The sequence below is a fragment of the Schistocerca serialis genome, chromosome 2 (assembly GCF_023864345.2).
Source record: "Schistocerca serialis cubense isolate TAMUIC-IGC-003099 chromosome 2, iqSchSeri2.2, whole genome shotgun sequence".
NCBI classification, from domain to species: Eukaryota; Metazoa; Arthropoda; class Insecta; order Orthoptera; family Acrididae; genus Schistocerca; species Schistocerca serialis.
Genome location: NC_064639.1, coordinates 417,811,288 through 417,837,881, shown reverse-complemented (window position 1 = coordinate 417,837,881; position 26,594 = coordinate 417,811,288). Strand labels below are relative to the sequence as shown.

Below are 26,594 nucleotides of genomic sequence, written 5' to 3'. Positions count from 1 at the left end.
TTTCTTTCTAGAAATACTTACCCCCAGGTTATGCATAGCATAATCCTAACACCTCTTCCCCTTTCTCAGCTCAACATCTCACTCATTATGGAGGGACGCTGACTCAGTTTTTCAGGATAGCAAATGGGAAGTTGCGGTCTAGAAAATGGCCCAGAGACCACCAGTGTGTGTGTGTGTGTGTGTGTGTGTGTGTGTGTGTGTGTGTGTGTGTGTGTATATAGTGGGTGAAGTGTTATGAAACAAGATGTGTATATGCAGTGACAGATAGTGAGATATGAGTGAGCAATGTTGCTTTACATTATTTAATAAGTTATTTGTAAAAAAAAGCATTGTATACCAGGAGTAAATCTAATGATCGTCTCTAACTAGAAGTCTGTAAATATATGCGTATACGAATTAGCTTATTTTAAATTGATCTAAATTTGTAAATACTGTGACATGTTCTATATCCTTGTAGAAAGAGATCTACAGATGAATAAAGCTACTACTACTACTACTACTACTACTACTATTAGTACATTGTTTCGAGGCAAAATAAATTCAACTTCACAAAGTTTCCGTTGTTGCTTTAATTTTGCACACCAATGTAGCATTGCTTCATAGTCTAAAACTATCATGATACTAGTTGGTAATAATTAAAGTGCAGCTACTCACTGAGGTCCAGTGTAGGTTATAGTTATTGTGTGGCAGCGAAACTTGGTAGATTTACGTTGGAAAAAAGATTGTTCCAATTCTAGTCATCAGGTGCAAATGTGGCATTTTACACTGTTTGCATGAATGTATGCGATGCCCGCGTCTCGTGGTCGTGCGGTAGCGTTCTCGCTTCCCACGCCCGGGTTCCCGGGTTCGATTCCCGGCGGGGTCAGGGATTTTCTCTGCCTCGTGATGGCTGGGTGTTGTGTGCTGTCCTTAGGTTAGTTAGGTTTAATTAGTTCTAAGTTCTAGGCGACTGATGACCTCAGCAGTTGAGTCGCATAGTGCTCAGAGCCATTTGAACCATTTGAACCATGAATGTATGAGATTTACGCTATCGTTTGACAAGCTGTAAAGCGAGTGAACAGTACTGCTATCGAGAGGAGAGACCGTGTGATGTCAGTGAAACTGTTATGTGAGCAGCAGCGATTACAGTGCTGCATTGAGAGATTATCGCCGAATGAAAGGTATAGGGAGAGGCCCTATGTCATTAAGTGGTTCAACGGAGATGATAATGAAATTCGAAAACACGTGTAAGCTTATTGTGGTACCTGAAAGAAGAAGGTGCTGGAGTGATTTACTGGGCTGCTCTTGCTGTGACTGACCTTGGAGCACGTGCTCCCAGTAGCGCTACTGCTCGTATTGTGTCAAGAGAATTGTTCTTTCTGTGGTCAAAAGTGCTGGAAGTTTTGCGGTCTATGTTACACTGATAAGGAATGTGGAGGTTCTATGCAGAATCGGAAAGGAATATGTGGAAAACACTGATAAGGAGAAGGGACAGGATGATATGGCATCTGTTAAGACATTAGGGAATGACTTCCACGGTACTACAGGGAGCTGTAGAGGGCAAGAACCGTAGAGGAAGACAGAGATTGGAATACATACACCAAATAACTGAGGACGTAGGTTGCAATTGCTACTCTGAGATGAAGACGTTAGCACAGGAGAGGAATTCGTGACGGGCCGCATCAAACAAAAAAAAAAAAAAAAAAAAAAAGCCGACCGTATAAGATCCAGACGGTACAATACGCTGTTAGTGACGGGATATATTTTACATTACAGCAGTGACTCAGTGACTGCACAGGATTACCTCCAAGTGAATGATTTCCTTAATGCGGCCTTCTACGAACTTCTTGTCTCTAGAGGTTTACCGTTGCTTGGCCAGCAGGATCACCTGCTGTGAAATCATATGACTTTTGGCTCTGGGGATGTATAAAAGAATGCGCTTACCATGGACGCGTTAGGCCTCTACATGTCCTGAAGGCAAGTATAGGCCTACGGGAACACGTTGCTCAGATTCCACTGGAAGGGCTGCGAGCAATTGTTGATTACTTCGTTTTGCAAATGCTACATTTCGTCGGCGTCTCCTGTGCGCATACTGAACAAACTTTGTAAGCGGCGGTTTATAACAACATGAACGTTATGCCTTTCTGCTCTGCCCACGTCCTATTCCTAATCCAGTACACATGTAAACAGTCCTACACGTCTTTGATGCATACGCAACATCAGTTTTGCACCTGGTGGCCAAAATTGGAACTAACGTTTGTCAGTGTAATGGGTTTCACATTACCGCGTACCTTCTGCATAAACCACAGTTGCTCATCAGATTCGTACTTAACGAAGTGCCCGCCTCTTTTTAAGAAAAATTTCGCTGCAGTGATTAACAAGCATGAACAAGCATGATATCGCTATATTCTTCAATTGCCCTAAAGTGCTGTAAAGTAAATCACGATGGCTCTTGAACGACATTAACTTAAACACTAAGTATATAGCTTCATACTTCAGGAGGGCTATTTTTACAGCAAGCCACACAAGGGACGTTACCTTTACTGGCTATAGGATCGGAGCGCCTATTTGCAATTCCTTTTATGTGCACATTTTCATCATGGATGTGAAACAGAGAAATGTTCAGTCTGCTTTATGCGATGTACTTGAAATGGGAAGGAGCAGAACTGACGTGCGAGGTGAAGAGCATTCTCGTGCTTAGAAGATTCCTTTCACATATTGACACAACAATAACTTTACGTCACAGAGCTTTTACAACATTTGTATCCTGTAGTAATGGAACAACCTCTGGGCAGTGAGTCAGTAAACAGTGTTTGCAATCCGAAATTTCTGTTAGGAAGTCTTTCAACTGCGACATCGTTACACGAAAATGGGTTTGCATCTTCTGTAACTTTGTCCCAGGTCTTCGCTATTTTTTACAATGATTTAGGGACTTTGATGTTTTATGTTATGGGAGGAACGTTAAAAATAAAATTAGTAATGTTCATCACCTTGTATATTCGAAAGGAAACATACACATAGATTGTGATTTTCAGAATGGGTCTAGTCTGAAACAAATTGTCTTGCTTCGTTTAGGAAACTCTGGATTTAGCTACCACGGGTTTAAGTTCAAGGAGCAACGGAACATTACGAATTCTCATTTTTCTTTGTGTTCTGTACGATCACTTATTACACATTAAAGTAGCCTACTAAAACCGGTTACATGTTAATTCATCTACAGTGACTTAGTGAAGGGTTTCCAAATCTGATTAGCGTCTAGACACTGTATATTCCTGACATTGTCAGTATGGGGTAGATCTGCAATATAGGATAACTGAAGAAAGCTTTACAAGCAAAGGTCTCTAAAAAGGCATTTTATTGGATGATCTGTTTCGACATAGCTATGTGAAGCTACTTACCACACTGATGGACAAGATGTTGTGAAAATATTGAAGCATAAAATAAATGATGACAGCATAGCTTTGTGGAAACCAGTCATCCAATGAAATGCTTCTTTAGCGATTTTGGTTTGTGAAATTTTCTTCAGTTATCGCCCAAGACACTGCTTCTGACCGAGCAGCACCGTGGAACAAGACAGTTGAGGATAAACACTCACTATCTGCTGCTTTCGTACTTCTCTAATATACCTGTACTTTCAGTTACACTAATATGGTAAAATCTGTAACTTCGTTAGCTTATGCTAATCATTGGTACATAACGCTGTATTCCGACCATGAAAGCAATGAAAGAATAATTCCCATAGCCACATTTCATGATATGAGACATTTAGCGTACAAACCTGGAACAGTGTATTGATTGTTGGAGTTATCATATGATAAACGTTATGTGACTGAGAATTGAAAAAGTGTACAGAGTGTTTTTGACGCACTGTTGTTGACAAATACTCGGGGTTTGAGGGATGAAACCATTATCCTGTGCCGTCTTCACGAAGACGATAAATGTCCTTTGATTAATAATGATGCTGCAGGATTCAGGATATGAAAGCTGACTTACGGTTTTTAGGCGACGCAGAGGCCATGGCGAAGGTCATCGCCAACCCCAGGATCTTCCATACGGCGTGCATCGCTCCTGGTGATCGTAGTGACGTATAAGTGGACCTCCTGCAAGAAAGAGAATGACAGAATAGCAGAAAACTTATAGATTTGTATCTCTTTTTATTGCTTGCATGTCGCTGAATCACCTATCTGCAAGACGACTCCTCACGGTACTAGTCGTTGTTCTAGCCCAGCTTATGGGTACATCTTCCATTTATCCAACATACAACGATAGTAAGAAATTCTACGAATGCATTCTCAGTAAATTGCTTTTAGCAGAGAGAAACTTACCTTCCTCAGTTTCTTTTTAGACTGTAAGTGTTACTTTAATCACAACGCGTTTTGAGAGTTGCACATCCTGCCTACTTTTCCTAGTTTCACTTCCAAGCGTACAACATACACATTCAAAAGATCTCCACGTAAAGATGGTGATATTCTACACGTAACTATCAAAATGCTCGCAATGCAAGAGCTCTCTAGTCAGAACTATCTTTGGATACGAGTGAATCTTACGGTAATCATGTAGGAATTTGATTATAAGTCTCTGTAAAGAAGTTACCTTTATAATTTGACAACGCTAATTTATGGTTGATAACTAACGACATTTTGGACTATTAATTTTCCAAATTAAACTGTATGGTTACAGAGACCTTTTCTTGAGTCAAACATCTATGACGTATAATGCAGATTGAAGCGAAAGAGCCGGCTGGTGTGGCCGTGCGGTTCTAGGCGCTTCAGTCTGGAACCGCGTGACCGCTACGGTCGCAGGTTCGAACCTTGCCTGGGGCATTGATGTGTGTAATGTCCTTAGGTTACTTAGGTTTAAGTAGTTCTAAGTTCTAGGAGACTGATGACTTAAGATGTTAAGTCCCATAGTGCTCAGTGCCATTTGGACCATTTTTTGAAGCGAAAAATGGAAATTTGTACGAACTAGGGACTCCTGCTCATGAGGGAGCGAGCTGAACACTGCGCCATTCAGGCACTGTGGCTTTACAGATCAGCACAAACTACCCTGACGCACTTTCCTCTTCCATCCAAATTCCCACTCACGCCCTAGCGCACTGGGTATTCCCCCTAAACTTGCAAAGCATTTGCAGGACTCTCCAACTGTATTGGAATATAGTATGAAGGCTTTCACGACCGGATGACATATCTTCTGGCAAACCTTCCGGGATGTAAGGTCGTGGTCCATGAAACTCTTCAGCTCCTAACGTTTCGTCCAGAGCTGCGCTGGACATCTTCAGAGGGGTGTTTCTCCTCCGGCAAGACTCACCGGAGGAGAAACACCCCTCTGAAGATGTCCAGCGCAGCTCTGGACGAAACGTTAGGAGCTGAAGAGTTTCATGGACCACGACCTTACATCCCGGAAGGTTTACCAGAAGATATGTATTGGCATAGCACCTCACCATGTAACAAAACAGGGAATCTTGCCTGAAACCCAGGCATAGGTTGGTTGGTTGGGGGGAGGGGACCAAACAGTGAGGTCATCGGTCCCATCGGATGAGGGAAGGATGGGGAAGGAAGTCTACCATTCCCTTTCAAAGGAACCAGCCCGGCATTTGCCTGAAACGATTTAGGTAAACCACGGAAAACTTAAATCAGGATGGCTGGACGGGCGTTTTGAACCATCGTGCTCCCAAATGCGAGTCCAGTGTGCTAACCACTGCGGCACCTCGCTCGGTGATCATTTTCATGTTTAGTGAAACTATATGAACAACAAACAAATAATATACGTACAGACTGAAACGACGAATGGAAATTTGTCCCAAGCCCAGAATTTGAACGCGGGTCTACTGCTCACTAGGCAGTCGCTCTAACCACTACACCAACCTGGTAAAAGGCATAGATGATTTAAGCAATTGAAACTATGTGTCTCGCTTATTGGAAGCATGCTGCCACAGGATGGTACGTCCGCAACTGTTCAGTACAGAGGAAGTTGAATTATTTTTTATTTCGTTCGTCTCAGTTGCAATGATATAATATTCAGCTGTAGTGGTTACCGGTTCCCGACTGACAAGCACATTCTCAAACCATATACTCGGCTACATACCGTAACTGCTCATACAATATGATGCCAGAAGGCAAGAACAGATTCTGTACAGCCAAATATACAGTTGCCACCAAGCACCCTTACTGATCTTAGACTATGTGTCCATTGCAACTGATTGACACAACCAAACTCAGCGTGAGTGTGAGTGTGTGTGTGTGTGTGTGTGTGTGTGTGTGTGTGTGTGTGTCAGTTGCAATTTACACATGGGCTGAGGCGTGAATGGCAATTTGGATCGAGGAGGAAGCCGTGCTAGGGTAGTCCATGCAGTTGTAAATAGCCTCTGTGCCGGCTTTATACAGTGGTTAGCATATCTGCTTAGTAAGCAGGAGACCCGGGTTCAAATCCTGACCTTCATACAAATTTTCATTTCTCGTTTCAGTCTTGAGATATGTGTATCATTTCTTAGTTGATGATATAGTTACGGTAAACGTGAAAATTATTTGAAACATATTCTCATTCACTTTCCAAAAATTGTTGACTGTATTCGAGGTGTCACGAGTATACCAACAACTATACAGTGAAATTATTCCACAATGACCAGAGCTAAGTGAACAGATTTCTAGCAATTGGATACATTATTTGAGTCCTACAGCTTCCGATATTAATGGTCTGCAAGTAAATAGTGTCAGATTTGTGAGTTCAGACCTATGTAAGCTCTAACAAGTGCTTGTGATCTTTTCTTAGATAGAAAACTGTGACAATAGGAAATTCTCAATATATGAATGCATGGTGCCCTCTTGGTCATGGCCGAAAGAAGACACCACACTTCATATAACTGACTCACTTATATTGGCAATGGATATGTCTTCTTCAGTGCGGATGCAAAAGTATGTCCGCCCTCCTGTGGGAATCTCAGAGTAGCGAGCATGGAGGAAATGGACAAGGATTAAGGATACGTGGCACTCGGTAGGACTGTGGGTGAACCTTGAGGCGTGCCGAGATAGCTCGTGTGGTTGTAATAACACTGTGTCCCGGATGGCGCAGTAGTTAACACACCTGCCTAGCAATCAGGAGATCCATGGCTCGAATCCCGGTTCAGTACACATTGTCACTCGTCGCTGCTGGTTCCACATAATGTGCCAGTGCAGTTGACATCAGTAATCCCTTCCTTTTCCTTTCCTTTCTCACCCACTCCACCTTCAATTTACATATAATATTCGATAATGATAGAAGCTAAAGAAACGGCTTAGAATTTGTACCATGGCTAGGACTTGAACCCAGGCCACCTGCTTTCTAGGCAGATATGCCAATCATTACACCACCGAGACAGCACGGCTACCATAGCTGCACGTCCAATGCTCCCCCTAAAAAACTTCAGGCATACCATTTTGCCTTCCTTAAATCATCAGTATTGACAAGGTTCTCTGGTACTGAAATAGCACCCCCGCTTTGTACACAGTGGGGAAATCCTACCTGTACCTCAAGCATAGATAATCCTGGACGTAGCACAGATTTTAATTCATTTCTTCAGCTTCTATCATTATCGAAGATAACGCTGAGGCTCATACATGTCATGGAAAATTTCATCGGTTCAGTACTCACTATGTTGTCAGATATAAACAAACCAACAAAGGTTTTAGATGGAAATGTTTACACTGATGCAGAAAACATTATGACCTCCTGCTTAATATCCCGCAGACCGTCTTTCAGAACACAGTACAACAATGCTCCTGCGTGGCATGGATTCGCCAAATCCTTCGTGGGCTCCTGAACGTTGACACAGTTCACGCAGTTGCCGCAAGTTACTGATCGGTGGTTTGTGAGTGCAGAGCGAGCACCCTACAGCGTCCTAGATGTGTCCCATTGGGTTTATATCAGACAAATTTCATGGCCAAACCATCAATATGAGCTCAGTGTCTTATTCCTCAAACTACTGTAGCACATTTCTAGCCCTGTGACGTGGAAAGCTATACAGCTGGAAGATACCACCGCCGTCGAGTAGGACATCAAGTGTGTAGGGATGCAGGTGGACTACAATAACATTCACTAGTCCACAGCTGTCGTCGTGCCTTCGGTTAGTACCACGTCTCTCACGGAATCCGTGATGAAGGTCCACTGTAGCGTAACACGGCCTTCAATATATTGCATCTTGTAGTGGTTCATGTTTCGAACAGCTGTTCTTTTCTTGGATGACTGCTCATCTGAACACAACGATCGATCTGGCATAACAAGAGACGTGATTCATCCGACCGGGTGACATGATTCCATTGATACAGCGTCCATTCTCAACGAAGCCGTGACCACTACAATCGTTTTCACCATGGCTGGGGGGTTAGGTTGTTTGGGGGAGGAGACCAGACAGCGAGGCCATTAGTCTCATCGGATTAGGGAAAGATGAGTTCAAAGGAACTATCTCGGCATTTGCCTGGAGGAATTTAGGGAAATCACAGAAAGCCTAAATGAGGATGGCCGGGCGTGGGGTTGAAACGTCGCCCTCCCAAATGCGAGTCCAGTGTGCTAGACACTGCGCCACCTGGCTCGGTTTTTCACCACGTCAGTGAGTCGACATGGGTACATGTTGGGATCGTCTGTAGCACAACTTCTAGTTCGACAATATGCGCTGAACGCTGTGCTCGGAAACACGTGTTCCTGAACCCCCACTGTAAGTATTCTCTCGTCAGATATGCCACAGATCACCAGCTACGCCGGTATACACAGCGGAAAAATTGCCGACCATCACGTTTTGTGATGGTGCGCAGACTTCCAATACCCTGTCGCCTACTGGTGGTCTTTCAGCCGCTTTCCACAGATGTTCAGGACAGTAGAACGCCAATAGCCGGAGGACAGCTTCTCTACCTCCGAGACACTCGTTCCCAGGCACCGGGCCTAACAGTCTGCCCTTGTCGGATTCTGTTATGTGATCGATTTTTCCAGTCGTGACTATTTCGTTTCTACTTCCACTATATATTTACGCCACCAGGCGGTATTCGTTCTCTCGACGAGCGGTGGTCAAAGTGTTTTGGGTCATTAGTGTATCACTCTCATAATCATGTTTTTATACATGTAGTGTCGGTTCTTCCCGACGCGCCCGAAAGAAAAGACGCTATTTAAAAGCAGCAGCCATTATGAATTAAGACACAAAGGAATTACTGACACTGGTTGCGAGATGGCATTGATTGAAATCAATGGGCAAAGTTGAAAATTTGTGCTGGATTCGAAACCAGATCTGCTGCTTACTAGGCAGATGCTCTGACCACTCAGCTATCCGGACACAGTGGTCACTGCAGCTGCACGGACTACCTAACACGCCTCCCATCGTACCCATTCTAAACTTCTTCACACTACGAACGTAGTGCCCCTTACCCATTATCTTCATTACTCGAGGCATTTTGCTAGAGTACTTCGTGCAGTTATAATGAGCACTGTGTGCGGATGGCTCATTGATCAGACCATCTGCTTAGTAAGCAGGAGTCCCAGATTCGAATCCCGGTCCGGCATACGTTTTCAACTTTCCTCTGATTTCAATCAATGCCCACTCGCAGCCAGTATCTGTAATTCCTTTGTGTCATTTTTATGTTTATTGTGTAGTGTACATTATAGTAGTGGTATTTTGTTTTTCCACCTGGAGAATCACTGTATTCTCATTTTTGCCAAGAGTTGATATTTCACCTATTTTATGTATGGATCATACTAGGCTCACTAAAAAATGCTCCAAGTAAACTCGCTGCAACAGTGCTGAAACCCTAGTTACCTTAGTATTATATATAATGACGTATCGAGAAGCATTTCAGTGAAATTATTTCATCTGCATATTTTTCATCCTGCACAGTGAGACAATGAAAAGTTCTTTCTATACAGCCGATAATGTGATACGTATTGGAAAATCCTCCGCATATGGTCTATTAGAGACTGTTGGTGGAGTGCATCTTTCGTGCACATCCCAAACTTTATACTCAACAGAACAGGGGTAAAACTGTGGCCCATTTGCAGCATGTTGTCTGAATCTGGTGCGGCCGGCCGTTCTCTGTCGTGTGTCATAGTAGCATGCTTCCAGCAACTAACAGCGGAACCCGCAAACGTCTAGTAAAGTCAAAAGCTTCTTAAGAATGCGTTTTTCTTGCTCAGTAGCTAAGAAAAGTACTTACGGAGACAGGCATATTTCAAATTGTGTCTCATTTCACGTTGGTGAATTCGGCCGTGAGTTAAGTAAAAATGGTTTTAATGGCTCTAAGCACTATGGGACTTAACATCTGAGGTCATCAGTCCCCTAGACATAGAACTACTTAAACCTAACTAACCTAAGGACATCACACACATCCACGCTCGAGGCAGGATTCGAACTGGCGACTGTAGAAGCCGCGCGGTTACAGACTGAAGTGCCTAGAACCGCTCGGCCACAGCAGCCAGTAGTTAAGTAAAGTTTGTCGCTTACGTCAGGGGCAGAGCGATAAGTATCTTGGCCACTGCAGGTTTCATAGAAGTGAGAGGTGGAACATTTTATTGTTTGTCTTTCAATGGCGACAGCTCGCGGGTGTGTACAGCTAGCACCGATCATCTGCTGTGGTATAAATATCAAATGGAAGTAACGGATTCGTGAATGCATATTGTAGAGATGGTCATCTTCAAATGTGATGCATGTATGTAACTATTAATATGAAATCAAATTAAGGCTGTAGTACAAAGAGCGATAGAAAAGTTTCCGTTCAAAGACCACACTAAACCCACGCCTACATGCCGGTACTCATGTACCCGCATGGGTGACTTGCTCGGTAGCACACAGAGTGTGGAGAAAAATTGTGTCACGAAATCTTAACCCTCGATAGCTGATGCCAGTAGGAACCAAAATTACTAATGTTGTGTAGGTCGTCAGTGCACAACTTTTAAACTACGGGATAATGGCGCCACGCACTCCGACTGGTGCCCGGATTGCCCTGTTGCTGGATACTCGGGACAACGCATGACCTCGAATGCTTGGCCTGCCGGAGATCGCGATGTATCTAACAAGGGGAAGGCCTCAGACACGGCCAACCTATTCGGCTCAAATTTGACTGGGCGCTTGCGTACAACCTAAAACGAAGGAGTCTAAGATATTTTGAGTCATCATCCTCCCGTTTTTGAGAATATCACCCCTGAGGGTTACGACGAACAATCGACTCAAGATTAGCCGGATTAATAGATAGCTGTAAATAGAGCATTTTTCAATATCAGATATGGGGTCCACAAATGCATACTTTCCCAGAAATCAAGGAAAGAAACTTTTACAACTGCCACTTATGTAACCACATGGTAAACGCTGTGCGCCGAGAGCGCCGACAGCACAACGACTAAGAGAACTGGCGGGGAAGTAAGCGGAAAACCCGTGTTCGAATCTAGAGGTAACTGAGCGGATGTTAAGTTTCTCGTTTGTATTTTTTCCATATCTCAGTTGATAGTGATAGGGGGGTTAATAAGGTAAATAAATTAATAAGGAATTATAGAAAGACAGGCAAATAAATTTCTCAAACCTCTTGGGATTGTAAACAATTAAAATGTTACTCCTGGTCACTTTAAAATGGTTCTTCCAGTCACTATTACGTGTCCTCACTTTTCTTCGCACAACTAGATAGATGGTACTTGTCATATATATGTTGGCGGCACCTAGTACATCTAATGAACGCAATCTTTCGACAGCTGCACTGTTCCTTCCGAAGAGATGGGAAAACAAACCTGCATTACATTTAAAAATATGTCTTTTTCAGGAATTAATTTTGATGCGTACGACGCACACGATATCATTACCTGAAATATTGGTGCTGAAAGTTGGTTAGGAATTATGCTGTGAATAGTTATTGTATCCGTGCCGTTATGCAATTACCTCTGGGTATCCTGAAGCACACTGCAAAGTTTTTAGCCTGGCGATAGAGATAAGCATCGCACGACTGCTACACAGGTGTGCAGTTTGGCGGTATTACTTTTACCGTGCAAGTCGGTTGACCCTCGTCATCTGTAAACATAGTGCCATACATTAGAGTATTGGTTTGTCCACCGCAGAAATCCAATATTAGACATAACTTGTTATCAGCAACGTATGGTTTTAAAACATTATTTAGAAATGTTATATAAATCGCAATTGTTAATTTCCCGGATTTGGAGCTTTTCAACAAGTCGGTGAAGCAACTGACCTCTTCTACAACCCTAGGATCAAATGTAACATACGTTCCTTGCAAACACAGGAAAGCCTAAGGTAACACCGTTCCAGAGGCTGAGATGGAATATTGCGCCGTGTACGAATGTGTTAGTTTTTTTTTTACTGCCAACTGCGACAAGGGTTCGTTTTTCTCCCTTATGCGATTACGTGCATCGAATGTTCACCGAAATTCGCATCCTGTTTAATCGGTGTTGCTCACGTAATCACGTTTAAAACAGGTCTTAAGTGACGGTGTTTGCGTGCTGAAAAGAGCCGCCACTTTCTGTATATCTCCTATATTTTCTACCACCTTGTGGGAGACGTATTTAGTGACGTGCCGTTGACGAATTTATATTCCGATTTCATATGCCTTGCCCAAGATAATGATGCAGCAAACGTAAAATCCTTGTTGGTCGTACATGAAGCGCTGCACCTGCAGCCCACTCCTGGAGCATTATCGTTGTTACATTCTCGTTACGACGACGAGATTCGACAAATCAGTCGTATTTCCACTTATTTATTGCCTGGTATTTGTCGTATCTTATCCCTCCTTTAACAATATCCTTTTCCCACAATTTTAAGTCCTTCTTCCATTTCATAGCTGTTATTGCTCCATGCTTTTGCAGTGTTTGTAGGTTCCAGTATGGAGGATTCCCGGCTAGTGCTATCGCCTTTACTTTTACTTCGAGGGATATAGCACAGTAGTTCAGTCGTTTAGTAACCGGTTCGTAGTACTCATCGGGAACAGATGAAGCACAGATTGCCTGCGACGTGGGCATTTCCAAAGTATTATGAGCATTTTGCCATTCACTAGTCGTGATATCTTCCACTGAATCACCTTCTGCTTCGCCTTCATGGTATAGTTGTTAAATATCAACAAAAGTCCTCTCGTTCGTCAGCTCCAAAAACCGCTCGACGATAGCCGCTCCTATCAATCTGGAACGCCGAGAAACAGAACTTCTTGCTTTCAGTAGTGCATTGATAATGAATCTGTCTTTCAACACTTTTACAAACCAAAACACAGCGTCGGTACCTTCTCGCTTGCTGTCAGCTGTAACAGGCTCTCAACTACATATATCAGCGCTGGCCGAAGGGTGTACATCCTCATTTATTCAGATTATGCAACCGAAAGATATGATCCAACAAACAATAACTAGGTACTACGGAATAAACAGAATAGCCAATTACTACAAAAGACATACAGTACAAATCATATGTTACTTTCGGAAGATCACTGTATTCTTTTATAAAACATATTTTATTCGGCGGATTAACGATGAAAAATCATTACATGTAGCCTCGAGGTTCGCGGCAGCCTAATGACGGAAAACAACTCTTTCCGATTGACTTCTCTAAGGTTCATGCTGGCCACCCTTCGAGGTTTACAAATGGTTCAAATGGCTCTGAACACTAGGGGACTTAATTTCTGAGGTCATCAGTCCCTTAGAACTTAAAACTACTTAAACCTAACTAACCTAAGGACATCACACACATCCATGCCCGAGGCAGGATTCGAACCTGCGACCGTAGCGGTCGCGCAGTTCCAGACAATAGCGTCTAGAACCGCTCGGTCACTCCGGCCGGCGGGTTTACAACTATGATATGACGAACAGGCAACCCGGACAACATAACTCTCCCCGCGTGCATTCTGTCCTGTGCCTCCCTGTAAACTAGCGTATTGCGGTTGGTTATCTGTGGTCCTTAGTGAGGAATTCTTAGCACTCTTACTCGGAGTTGTTTTCATGTGACAAAGCTTAGAAGTTTAACTCTTTACTAATTCAAGTCGTTTGGGAAATTAGTTTGGCTACCTTATTACTATTATTATTACGTGTTCAGTTGCGTACCTTATTAACCCTCCTATCCCTATGAATTTTCATACGAAAAACTACAGTTTAAAAGAAAATGAAAACCATGTAGTTTCCTCGAGATTTGAACCCGGGTTCTACGCTTCGCAGCCTGTTACCTTGGCCGTCTTTTTTTTTTCTTTTTGATCTCATTTTGTTTTATGTTGTTCGTTGTATTTGTTCGTGGCGGACGTCCGATGACACCCGTTCAGGTTGTTTGTTGATCTGCTCACTCAGTTTTTTATTACAGAGGGTAGCTAAACCCTCTGACCAACACGCTGAGCTACCGTGCAGCCAGAAATTAGTTTGCCTACGTTATTACTATTATTATTCCGTGTTGACTTGCGTACCTTATTAACCCTGCTGTCCCTACGAATTTTGATACGAAAAACTACAGTTTTAAAAAAAAAAAGAAAACCATATAGTTTCCTCGAGATTCGAACCCGGTACGCAGCCAGTTACCTTTTTTGTAGTTTTTTTTATAACAATTGTCTGAAAATAAAATTAAAAATTAACTTTTCATTCGAGGGAAGACTTCAACCAAGGACGTCTCGCTCCGCAGCTGCTCACGCTAACCACGGGACCATTTTTCGTTTTTTTTTTGTTTTGTTTTATTTTATTTGTTAAAGATAATGTAGGTTTGGGAAACTTTCTGAATAATTGGTGGAATAACAAAAGAAAATGAAACAGAAGGAAACGAAAAGTGCCAGAGGAGGAATCGAACCCGAGACCTCTGGCGTAAGATTCCGAGCCCTAACCATCTATTTTTTTTATACTCCAATTATACTGGTTTCTCCTTCCAGTAAACAAAAATTAGTCTCCTTCGTCTTGATGGCGAAGAACCAATGTTTTGGAACAAAAAACGTTTCTCAAAGCCAAAATCAAATTTCTTTTTCCTTTAAGAACAAATTATGAGGAATAAATAATGAAATTTTTTTTCTTTTTTTTATGTAAAGTCGTCGTGCGACTTGTAGTTAAAGACCAGTTTTTACAGGAGCTCCTGAAGTGTCTCCGCCTACAGCAGGCCAGCTCGTCCAAACGTGTCTTCTCATTGCATAGGCGTGGGTTGTGGGTAGCAGATCTATTCAGTTCGGTTCGGTTAATAGAGTTTTCAGCTTCTCAGGGCTTGGACGTTCGAGCTACGAGGTGGGTCATCGAAGGTGCTCCGTAAGAAATTGTAAAAATATTGCTTATAGCGTGGGTTGCGTATCAGGACGCAGTGTCGTTCGTTGAGATAAGTCTAATATCCTAGCGCAGACTTGTCGCCAGAAGTAAAAAGATAGTGGATCGTGTGGCCACAGATCCAATTCACAGAGTGAGTTTTGGCGGAGGGGTAGAAAGTCTTATCGGGGTACAAAAGCATGTGGACGTCGATCTGAGCTGGTGTCTGTCGAGTAAGAAACGCCAAAATTCGCCGCGCAAGCGTCCAGACGTCGAACGCTGTGCCACAGTGGAACCGGTGGACATCCGTGTCATCCACTCCACAGTGGGTGCAGAGGGATGAATCGGGATTCGAGAAAACGCGCATGGATCGCCTTCCATATGTGTCGCCACACGTACTGTGGATACTTAAGTTCGATGGGGTTGGACGGGCGGCACTGTTGTAACAGGTCGGAGACTGTTTTCGTGAGGTACAAACGTGTAAGTGGTAAGGACCGGTAGACATAACTGAACTCCAGGAAAAATCGTTGGATGTAATAAAAGGGGGTTGGAATGATCGATACCAGTACTGGGGCGGACAAGGAGGCCGGCGCAAAGTTGTGAAGCAGGAGGCTAGTAAGGCTCTGCGGGCAACGATGCCAAAGTTTTAGTTGGGAGCTGACGTAAAGTGCTTTGACATGAGTCAGCACGTGGATGAGTCCCACCCCGCCACGATGTCGTGGCAGTGCGAGGGATTCATATTGCACCTTGAATAACATCCCTGAGCTGACGAAGGAGTCGAAAGCAATCAACAGTCGTCGGGCCAGGAGATTTGGGTCTGGTAGTACTTGAGCCACGTGTGGTATACGGGAAGCATGATACATGTTCACGTATTGCGCGCGTTGGCTAACGTCGAGAGCTCGTATCCTATGATCTGCGAGATTTGCTCTGATTGTCTGTAGCAAGCGTCTACCATTGATAGTTGCTGAGCGGCTCAGATCGTCTGCGAAATCAAGTCCAAGACATCGTATGCTGGCGCCGGCACTAAGGGGGGCAACGCATCTCTCCGGCAAGCCCTCACCAATGAGCAGGACCTTGGGTTTTGACACGTTGAGGCAGCTCCCCGACGCTTCGCCGTAAGTCGCCACCCATATCAGTGCTGCTCGTACTTCATCTTCACTGCGCAGATATAGTAATATGTCGTCTGCGCAAGCTGTACAACAAAAACGGTGGCCATGCACAGCCATACCTTCCAAACTTTGGCGCATGACCTGGAGCAGGGGCTCCAAGGCCAAAAGCATACAAATTCGTGGAAAGAGGGCAGCCTTGTCGTACAGATCGTGCGATGACCAGGGGCGGTGTGAAGCGACCAATGTACATGATTTTAGAGGTGGCACTACTCAACAGGCGCAAAACCACTGTGACAATACCGCCAGGAAAACCCATGGTCAACACGGTCGAAAGCCTGGCTAAAGTCCAGTGAAGCCAAGCCGCCAGGGAGACTTTGATAGTGCGCTAATGCTATCATGTCTCTGTAACGACAAAGGACCGTACGGATGTTATTGTCGCCTCCTAGGGAAGTCTGGTCGCAGGATGTGACGTAACGTGCGACCTTCTTGAGTCGCGATGCCAGTAGCCGTGTGAATATTTTCATGTCGCTGTTGAGCAAAGTAGTTGGTCGATAGTCCTGGACCCTCGATAATCCGTTCGGTTTATGTACGGGGATAATAATGCGATCTAGAAAGGCGCTCGGGACCACTGTCATCAGTGACATAAGCTCTTGTGCGATTGTCGTCCACGTGGAAGCCAACAAATAGTGAAAACTTCTGTGAAATTCGATGGGTATACAGTCAGGTCCAGGAGATCTGTTATCGGAACCCGCCTTGATAGCATCTACCACTTCATCTTTGGTTACGTCGTCTTGGAGGTCATGCACTGCATCCTCCGGAAGAGTGTTCATAGTAAGCTGAGCGAATTCTGTGATCAGTGCTGCAGAATGCGGTACGGCTGCGTATAGCCCGGCAAAATGAGCATGGAGAGCACGACCGATGCTTTGTTGGGTGTCGTCCCAGCGCCCTTCCACATCAGTGAGTACTTGGATCAGAGCTCGTCGTCGTCGTTGCTTTTCCTGAAGGAGGTGGTACATCGACGGACGTTCTTGAGGGATACGATTAGAAGCACGAGGACGGACTACAGTTCCTTCCAAGTGACGCCGCATGATCAAGGAGATCTGCGCCTTCGTGCGAAGGACCATCGACTGCCGGGCTGGCGAGAAAGGCATCGTCGCACAGTCACGTAGTATGGTGTAGTAGAAGTGCAGGGTATTAGTTTGCCACACCTTAAATTCCTTCCCATAACTCATCAGTGTCTTCCTGAGGGTCGGCTTCGCACAGGAGAGCCACCATGATAAGGTGGAGTAATGGGCTTCTCGACGATGGCGGCAGCGTGCCCACGCTTCTCCGACCATACGGCGACAGTCTGAGGATGTCAGGTGAGCTCATTGATTTTCCACAGACCACGACCATGTCACACTCGCTGTCGGGCGAGAGTGACGTCACAGAGGTACGCATCATGGTCTGAAAAGGCGAAGGGCCAGACTTCCGCATGACGTGTACCATCAGCAAGGGAGCGGGTAACGTAGATGTGATCTATGCGGCTTGACGAGTGAGAGGTGTGGAATGAATAGCCCGGTTGAATTCCGTGGAGCTTCTTCCAAGTGTCAACAAGTCGTAGACGGTCGATGACCACTGAGAGAGATGCACAAGGTGAATGTCGCGGGAGTTGGTCCGCGGGCTCTTGTGTCGAGTTAAAATCCCCACCGAGTACCAAATCGTCCTGCGGAGCTGTGAAGAGGGGTGTGACGCTTTCGGCAAAAAAAGTTTGTCTGTCATGACGGCGGCCAGTGCCGGACGGAGCGTAGATATTAATAATACGCACGCCGAACAGTGTGAGGGGCATACCTCGCGCATTGGGAGGTAGATGACGTCCTCTGCAGGGAGTCCGTCGTGTAGCAGGATGGCGACGCCGCTACCGTTGTCGGATGCGGGGGAAACATGTGAGTTGTATCCGCCACAAACACCTCTTGTAAGAGTGCTACATCAACATCCGCAGAGTAAATAGTGTCTCGGAACATGACCCGTTTATGGGGGGCACGAATGGTGGCAAGATTCATCGTGGCGATACGATATTGCTGTGTACAGCCATCAAATGGTTCAAATGGCTCTGAACACTATAGGACTCAACTGCTGAGGTCATTAGTCCCCTAGAACTTAGAACTAGTTAAACCTAACTAACCTAAGGACATCACAAACATCCATGCCCGAGGCAGGATTCGAACCTGCGACCGTAGCGGTCTTGCGGTTCCAGACTGCAGCGCCTTTAACCGCACGGCCACTTCGGCCGGCCGTACAGCCATCCTCAGTATTTGCAGAACGTGCGGTAGAAGTAGCCGGCAGGTGGAGACCCGCTTACCTTGGCCGTTGCGCTATTGGCGTTCTCGGCGAAAAGTGTTTACCATGTGATTACATAAGCGGCAGTTGTAAAAATTTCTTTCCTCGACTTTTGGGAAAGTATGCGTTTGCAGACCCCATACCTAGTGATGAAAAATGCTCTTTTACAATTATCTATCGATCCCACTAATTTTGAGTCGACTGCTCATCATAAGCTTTAGGGGTGATTTTCACAAAATCGGGGGATATTGAGCTAAAATATCTTAGCGTCAAGCGACCTGCCAAATCTGAGCCGAATCGGTTGTCCGTGTCTGACGCCTTCCCCTTGCAAGACAGCCAGCACGCTTGGTGGTAGCCCCGCCTGTCTTCCACTCTGTGCTCCTGGGGGAGAATCCGTCAGGATACCGACACATCCATTGTAGTTTCATGATAAGATGTACCGGAAACAAACCCGTCAACAGCTGTTAGTTCGTGTACAAAAAGTCTCTTACAAATTGTGTCGGCCCTGAAAAGGGTCTTTTTTGTTGCCAGGACATTGTTTACTTAAAGCAGGTGCTCAAACTGGCGACCCTCTGAGAAGCCTGGTAACGCCGAAAGGTGTTTTGCCGAACTCTTTCAGAGATTGCTCTGATGTGATTCGCGGCATGTTAAATGTGATCCATTAATTCCTCTTCGTTTCTTGGTGGTTCGCGTCCGCGTGGGTGAACTAGAACCTTGAAGAATCCCCATAGGAAGAAGTCCGGTGGCGTGAGGTCTGGTGATCCCGCGGCCATGTCCTACAACCACCTCTGCCTTTGGAGTTCATTTAAATATCTCCGCACAGCGCGACTATTATATGCCTTTTGTCGAAGTCGCTTATGTCAATGGATTTCCCCGTTTGCAGTCCATATGTACGCCAGGTGATCCTCCATCCGTGTGTGCTCCACTTACGTACTTCTGTTGCCGCGTCACGTGCCCGCAACGCTATCGGGCGGCATCACGCGTTATGGAGGGCAGTGGTTACAGTGTCTTGGCTCATCGAAGTAAAACCCTACTGTAGGCACAGTAATTGACAGAGAAAACTCGCCCCGTTACATTTTAGTAAATAATTTTTCTGTTTTTGAGTCGTCTGATGTAAGGCAAAGCATTACATATTTCTCTTGTTACCTCAGGGGAATGTAGACTAATAATTTTTTGTAGTATCAAGGTTTAAAAAAAGTCTTTTAACCTACATCTTAGGAAACGTCTTTTACCTACACTCCAATAAGAGTCACTTCCACAAAACACATACAATGTCGACAGATAAATCTGAATTACCAACCCTTTTATAGGCAAAGCTATGACCCTCCATTCTCTCCCTTTGTGACAATTTTGAATTACGTTATATGATTTAAAATCGTTTCTGTTCTGTTGCACGTGGCCTAAGTCCAACTGAAAACGGCCTGCTGCAGCCACTTTGTATTATTTCACATACTAGGGCGTGGTGATGACTAGGAAATTTGTCTGGAAATCGAAAAAGCAAACATGGGATCCCGTTGCAATGTCACTAGCCACAGTACCCGGCTAGGTACGGAAAACTGGTCACTACGCAAGCTTTCAGAAAAATTCATATAGTTATAGTATATTATTTCCTTTGTCAGTTAAAAATTTTGGTGCAATACCTCGTAATAAATAGATTTAAAATGTATAATCGATAAGATTCTATCAGTAACCATGGTTTGTGAAAACTACAGTTGTTATAGAGCAAATACGATACAAATTATCAGTTCAGTATTTTAAGTGATGTTGCAGCGACTCTCTAAATGAGAAAAGTGCAGGGCGAGTGAGATGGCATCACAATTCAGGAATTTTTGTTTCAGGTCGATTGCATCTTGTTTCCCCCTTAACGAGTAGGCCTATGCAATTTCGTTACGTAATCTAATGCTCTCTCACGTCATAAACCTGTTGTAAAGTAAGTCAGTGTGTCCAGAACGTTGCGAAACTGCGCAGCTGTGCCAAGGTTGCTACGTACAGACTTTTGCCGTTTCCCTGACCCTACAGAAATTCTGTGGACCGCAGGGAGAGGCATCGAAGACTGCCGAGGAGGATTTTCACAAATTAATTTTCTATTTTGTGTATAATTATAAAGGTTTCACTGAACTTTGCAAAACAAGAAATTATTTTTCTGCTGTTTTGCAACGACGGTAGAAATTTTCAGAGTGTCGAAAATCGTTGTGCTTTCAATTTTAAATATTGGAGAGAATATTAGCAACTGTTGAAAGTGACGAGAGCAAGTCTCACTGCTTGCCTTACAACATTATCAACTGAGAACTTTATTCTGTGCTGAAAAACATTTAGTCCCATTACTTACAAATGTTGTTAGTGTCCCTGTATGTGTGTGCTTAACTAGTCCATCAGTCCCCTCTACAGCGTGGGTTTCATGAAGTGACGCGAAATTGTTGAAGAATCCTCTCCGACAAAAGTTCTGCTGGGGGAATAAATCATAGCCGTAAAACCTGGCATTCTCTTTGTGCCTTCAACGGCTCCGTTGCTACCATTTATAACGAAGTTTGTTGCGTCTCCAATCAGAATCAGGCTATAGCTCTGAACATTAACTATACTACGCAACAAATGTGAAGGACCACTTTCTCGAAACCCCTAATTGTTTCCCGTTGCGAAGCATAAGACGAACCTCGGCTCGAAAGGTACCAAAATACAAAATCGTGGCACCCTGCGACGTTACCCTCTGTCTCGGGAAGCTTCAGACAACAAGGTGTCGCCACCTGCCAAAAAACGGCCAATGGCCAGAAGTTCATCTGGCGTGTAACGTTGATCAGTGCTGTCACACCACAATTCTGCCCAACGCCACCTTGAACGGTCGCAGGACGAGAAGGTCGCCACCGCAGCTGTTACCGACATTTCACCTTTTTATTTGCTGTCTCTCCCGTTGAGGTCAGAACTGCGGCGTCCAGCGTTCAAATCCGCTGAGGCAAATATTTCAGACATGCCGCTGCTCAGAATAGACACGAAAAGACCTCAGGGGGTGGCATGAAAAGTGCCAATGAAACCACCACTTTCCAGGGCACTTTATTCCCACACTTTTCGCGGTCGGAAACGACTGTTGACAGTGCGATGACCAACAAGAAGATGTTCTTGACAACCATTGACACTTCTGACACCCTCCGTTGTTGCAACCCTTCTCTAAGGACACTGTTCGGCTGCATTCCCTTCTAACTTTATCGCACCCCTTTGAAGTGCGGCGCGACCGCAATTTTTGCTCTCCTGTACAGGTTGTGACCACTAGGGACTGTTCAGACTCATTGTAAGAAATTTTGACGTTAACTTTTGTCATACTTAGCTATAATACAGCCCATATTTTCAACTCTGCTTTGAAATCGAATATGATCCGTCACCATCCTCTCCCAAACTCCCGTCCGTGCTTTTAGATGTGTAGAATCCTCTGCAATAATGATGTGAGCTGTTTCAAAACCTGCAAAAGACATTTGTGTGTGTCTTTCAACTGATGCAATTCTATTTCACTTTATTACTTTCGACAGCCACCTTAAACCTCAAACAATAATCGATGCTTTGCAAAGGTCCTCTGCAGTAGGTATTATTTCGTTATGTTAATTATTACCCACCAATTTCGACGCTAGCAACCAAAATAATGGCTCCATCAATTCATTCAGATTATTCAGGTGAGAAAGTCAGACATACGCTAACAGTACGTTAGAAAGTATTTTCCATTTTTGAACATGATGTGCGTTGTTGTTCTCTCTCATACCGTTATGTACGTCATCATCTCTCAATAATTAGTCACCACTTCCTTTACCTAAAGCAGGTTTACGATAGTGATTCGTTTATAACCTTCAGTGCAGTTACGTGCAGGAAAGTAGTTTCTTCATGAGTACTGGAAGGCCTGAGAGAACATTACCGTAATTTAGAAGATCTCGAGCTGTGCAACTCCTTGTCAGGTTTAACTTTAAACACACAATTATGTAATGCCCTCATTACATGTTATATAACACCGCAATTTACTAAATTACTTCCATCAACATCTACTCGTGGATCACCAATCATCCGCATTTTTGCTATTGGATGAAATCTGATATGCCATATCCACTGAGTGACATACCTCTTAGGACAGCGATATGCACGTATACATATGGTGGTAATATCGCTTGCACAAGGCACAAGATGGCAGTGCATTGCCGGAGCAGTCATTTATTCTCAAGCGATTCATGTGAAAAGGTTTCCTACGTGATCTTGGCCGAACGACGAGAATTAACAGACTTGGAACACTCCATCACAAAAAACGTTAGGGAAGTCAATATTCCGAGATCAACAGTGTCAAGAGTGTTCCAGTGGTTCCAATGGCTCTGAGCACTATGGGACTTAACATCTATGGTCATAAGTCCCCTAGAACTTAGAACTACTTAAACCTAACTAACCTAACGACATCACACAACACCCAGCCATCACGAGGCAGAGAAAATCCCTGACCCCGCCGGGAATCGAACCCGGGAACCCGGGCGTGGGAAGCGAGAACGCTACAGCACGACCACGAGCTGCGGGCGTCAAGAGTGTGCCGAGAGTACCAAATTTCAAGCATTACCTCTCACCACGGACAAATGCAGTGGTCGGCGACCTTCACTTAAAGACCGAGAGCAGTGGCGATTGGATACAGTTGTCAAGGCATGCAACATTGCCTGAAATAACCGCAGAATTATCGCAGAAATCAAATTGGGACGTACGACGAATGAATGTCAGTAAAGTGCGACGAACTTTGAAGTTAATTGGCAATAGGAGCAGACGACCGACGTGAGTGGCTTAGCTCACAACACGACATTGCTTGCAGCACCTCTTCTGGGCTCGTGACCGTATCGGTTGGATCCTGGACGACTGGATAACCAAGGCCTAGTCAGAAGTGTCTCGATTTCATTTGGTAAGAGATGGTAGTATGATCTGAGTGTGGTGCAAATCCCACGAAGCCATAGGCCCAAGTTGTCAACCAGATATTGTGCAAGCTGGTGGTGGTTCCACAGTGGTGTGGGCTGTGTTTACGTGGAATGGACTTGTTCCTATGGTCCTATGAAACGATCAGTGATTCGAAATGGTTATGTTCGGCTACTTGGAGACCATTTGCAGCCATTCATAGACTTCATGTTCTCATAAAACTATGGAATTTTCATGGATGACAATACAATCGGTTTGAAGATCTTTTGGACATTTGGGGCGAATGATTTGGCAACCTAGATCGCCCGACATGAATCCCATTGAACATTTACAGAAATGAATCGAAAGGTCAGTTCGTGCACAAGATCCTGCACCGACAACACTTTCGCAATTATGAACTTCTATAGAGACAGCATGGCTCAATACTTCTGCAGGTGACTTGCAACAACTTGTTCAGTCCCTGCCACGTCGAGCTGCTGCAGTACGCCGGGTAAAAGGAGGTCCGACGCGATATTAACAGGTGTCCCTTAAGCTCTGTCACATCAGTGTACAGCATCACATATTGTATGTGTTGCTTTGCTAAGAAACTAAGTTGCTAGTATAGCTCTCGCTACCCCCTCCCCTCCCCCTATCCCATCCCATCGCTACACAACCTTCTTTCATAACTCTTTATTTGCACCACTATCTTTCTGCTTGTATTTGTTCCTCATTCTCCAACGCCTACGCTTTGTCCTTTCGTAAATAAGCTGCTTTCTTTAACCCCATCTCCCTCGTCTTACTCTGTCATCTTTCGGAGTAACTATCCGTCTTGAATCATTCACTGTAATGGATTAGAAACTGGTCTAAATGCTTTCCAGGATAAACTCAGCTTCAAATTGCGTTTCTTGCAGTAATGCCAGTTTCACGCGAATATTTCCTCGAGAGTTCGAAACCTGATTATTAAGACTATTCCTTTGTGCAGATGAATTGAGAGGCAAGTTGACAGCTGCAACGCTCAGTCAACATCTGATTTTATTATGAGCAAACATCCCAATTTATATCACAATAAGTACTTGATCACGTATAGCAAATGATATCAGATACAAATTTACTTGTCAAAATTAATATAATAATGTCCATTATTAGATTCATCATGTTTGCTTATAATTGAAATATTATATGCATTCTCAGTCCTAATCGTTTGCACATTTCGAGGAATGCATTAAAAGTCACTCTATGTTAACATGATCGCTGAATACATGCATAAAATTATGTTCGTCTTGTGTGAAAACAATATTTTCATAAGAAAAAAGCTCTTTGCACCATAATGGAGACCCACAAAAAATTTGACTACTCTCATGAAAATAGTCTCATACAACTTCGAAAATAATCTCATATAAATTTGAGACTATTTTCATGAAAGAAAATGTTAATAATCGTACTTGTTCTTCCATAGGTGGATTCACCAGATACCATTCGGCTAATTCTATCTGGATTTAGATTGCCATGTTTGAGATTTTGTGGTTGTAACCCACATTCGTCAGTAATAGGACTAATGCAAAGACGAAGTATCTGCCTCTTGAATCACGTCTTCAATCGCAGTAAGGATTCATCTGACAGCCAGCAACATTGCGTAGATTGTGGTATATCACACGTGAGGTGAAATTCGGGCAATGAACAAGTAGAAGAAGAAAGGTGTATCTGTTCTTAGTCATATTATTACCAACATGCTCGTAGAACTTCAAATACCGATCCATTAATACTGAGGGCCAGGAACAAAGTTAATGGAACGGAATTAGACGCAGTGTGCTAGGAACATTACATTGCTTATGCAATGCTCCTAGACAGTCTGTCAGACTGCCATCGAGCAGGTTGGACTGTAGTTGATGAAATATGAAGGCAAAGGATGCTAAGCTCAATGTAAATTTTTTTCCTCTTACAGAGAATGGTACAATTAAAAAGATTAAAACGAGCATGAGAAAGATAAAGAACAAGAAGAATGAAAAATAAAAATTCAGAGAGTATAATGAACTGATTAAATAATACAGTTTGATGTATGTACCTGGACAGTTATCTTACAACAGCTGTGAAGAAAGCTCGCAAAACTACTTCGAGACTTACTCCAAAAGGAAAATCGCTCTGCAGAGAGCGTATATTACTGATCCAAAGTCATGTTGACCATTACCTCGCGCCCAATATGCGATGCATTATCTTCACTTGGAGGATTAGCTGGTGGTGCAGCAGGGACTGATAAGTGATTCAATGATGCGTAAGTCTCACCCGATAAGCTGACTAAGATGCAAAGACATAATCATACAATGAAAACAACAACATTTCATGAACAGAGCGTCCTGTACCTCTACCACATACGAAAAATGAACATGGTCTGTATTTGATGAAAAAAACTTCACATTTAAAAGTTTCCCAACAAGAAACTTACTAATATTGGCTTAGAATACTATGCTACAAAACTGGAAATACCACATGTCTTAGGCATTTTTATGAGAGATACTTTACCCAAAACGCCAAAAATATATGAGAGTGTAATTATTAACCTCCAGACTGAAGCTGAACGTAGTTCAAAGTGGGTATTTTACAAGAAAAATGCTGTATTTGAAAACTATACAATAAGATATAACTACCGTACATTTCAATACCTGACAGTCGGAGGTGTGACCATCTTGTTTACAGTTCGTGAACTCCAGATTAAGTATAAAATCTTTGAACATACGCTAACAGTATCACAGGTGATCCCATAGAATATTCGCAAGGCCTCAGTCCTGATCTCTAATTCAGACACTTAATTCTCAAACATTTCTTACCACGAAACATGGCATGTATATGAGCAGTTTTGGTGAATCCATACTGTTATATCCAAGTGAAACTGCAGGTCACAACCGATGTGACGTGTGCGTAGCGGAACATTGTGGAATGAACCGTCAGGAATGCTACTGTCAACGGATGCGACTTTAACTTTCTGCATATATACTGGATGTTCTGCTGTGTTTAAGGTTTCTTTCTCAATTACTTCTCTCTCGAAAGCTAAAACTGACACTAAATTGTTATCTAGCTTAAAATCAACACATACAGTGCTCTTCA

General features: G+C 43.8%; 1 protein-coding gene across 1 annotated transcript in view; it reads right to left on the bottom strand.

Annotated features, from left to right (window-relative positions):
- The window catches only part of LOC126457268 (protein takeout-like), a 119,327-nt gene that overhangs the window by 61,777 nt on the left and 30,956 nt on the right, over nt 1-26,594 (bottom strand). Inside the window, exon 2 of the mRNA XM_050093432.1 lies at nt 3,973-4,079. Within this exon, the coding sequence (XP_049949389.1) occupies nt 3,973-4,042 (70 nt within the window). The 5' untranslated portion in view covers nt 4,043-4,079. The remainder of the gene's footprint in view (nt 1-3,972; nt 4,080-26,594) is intronic.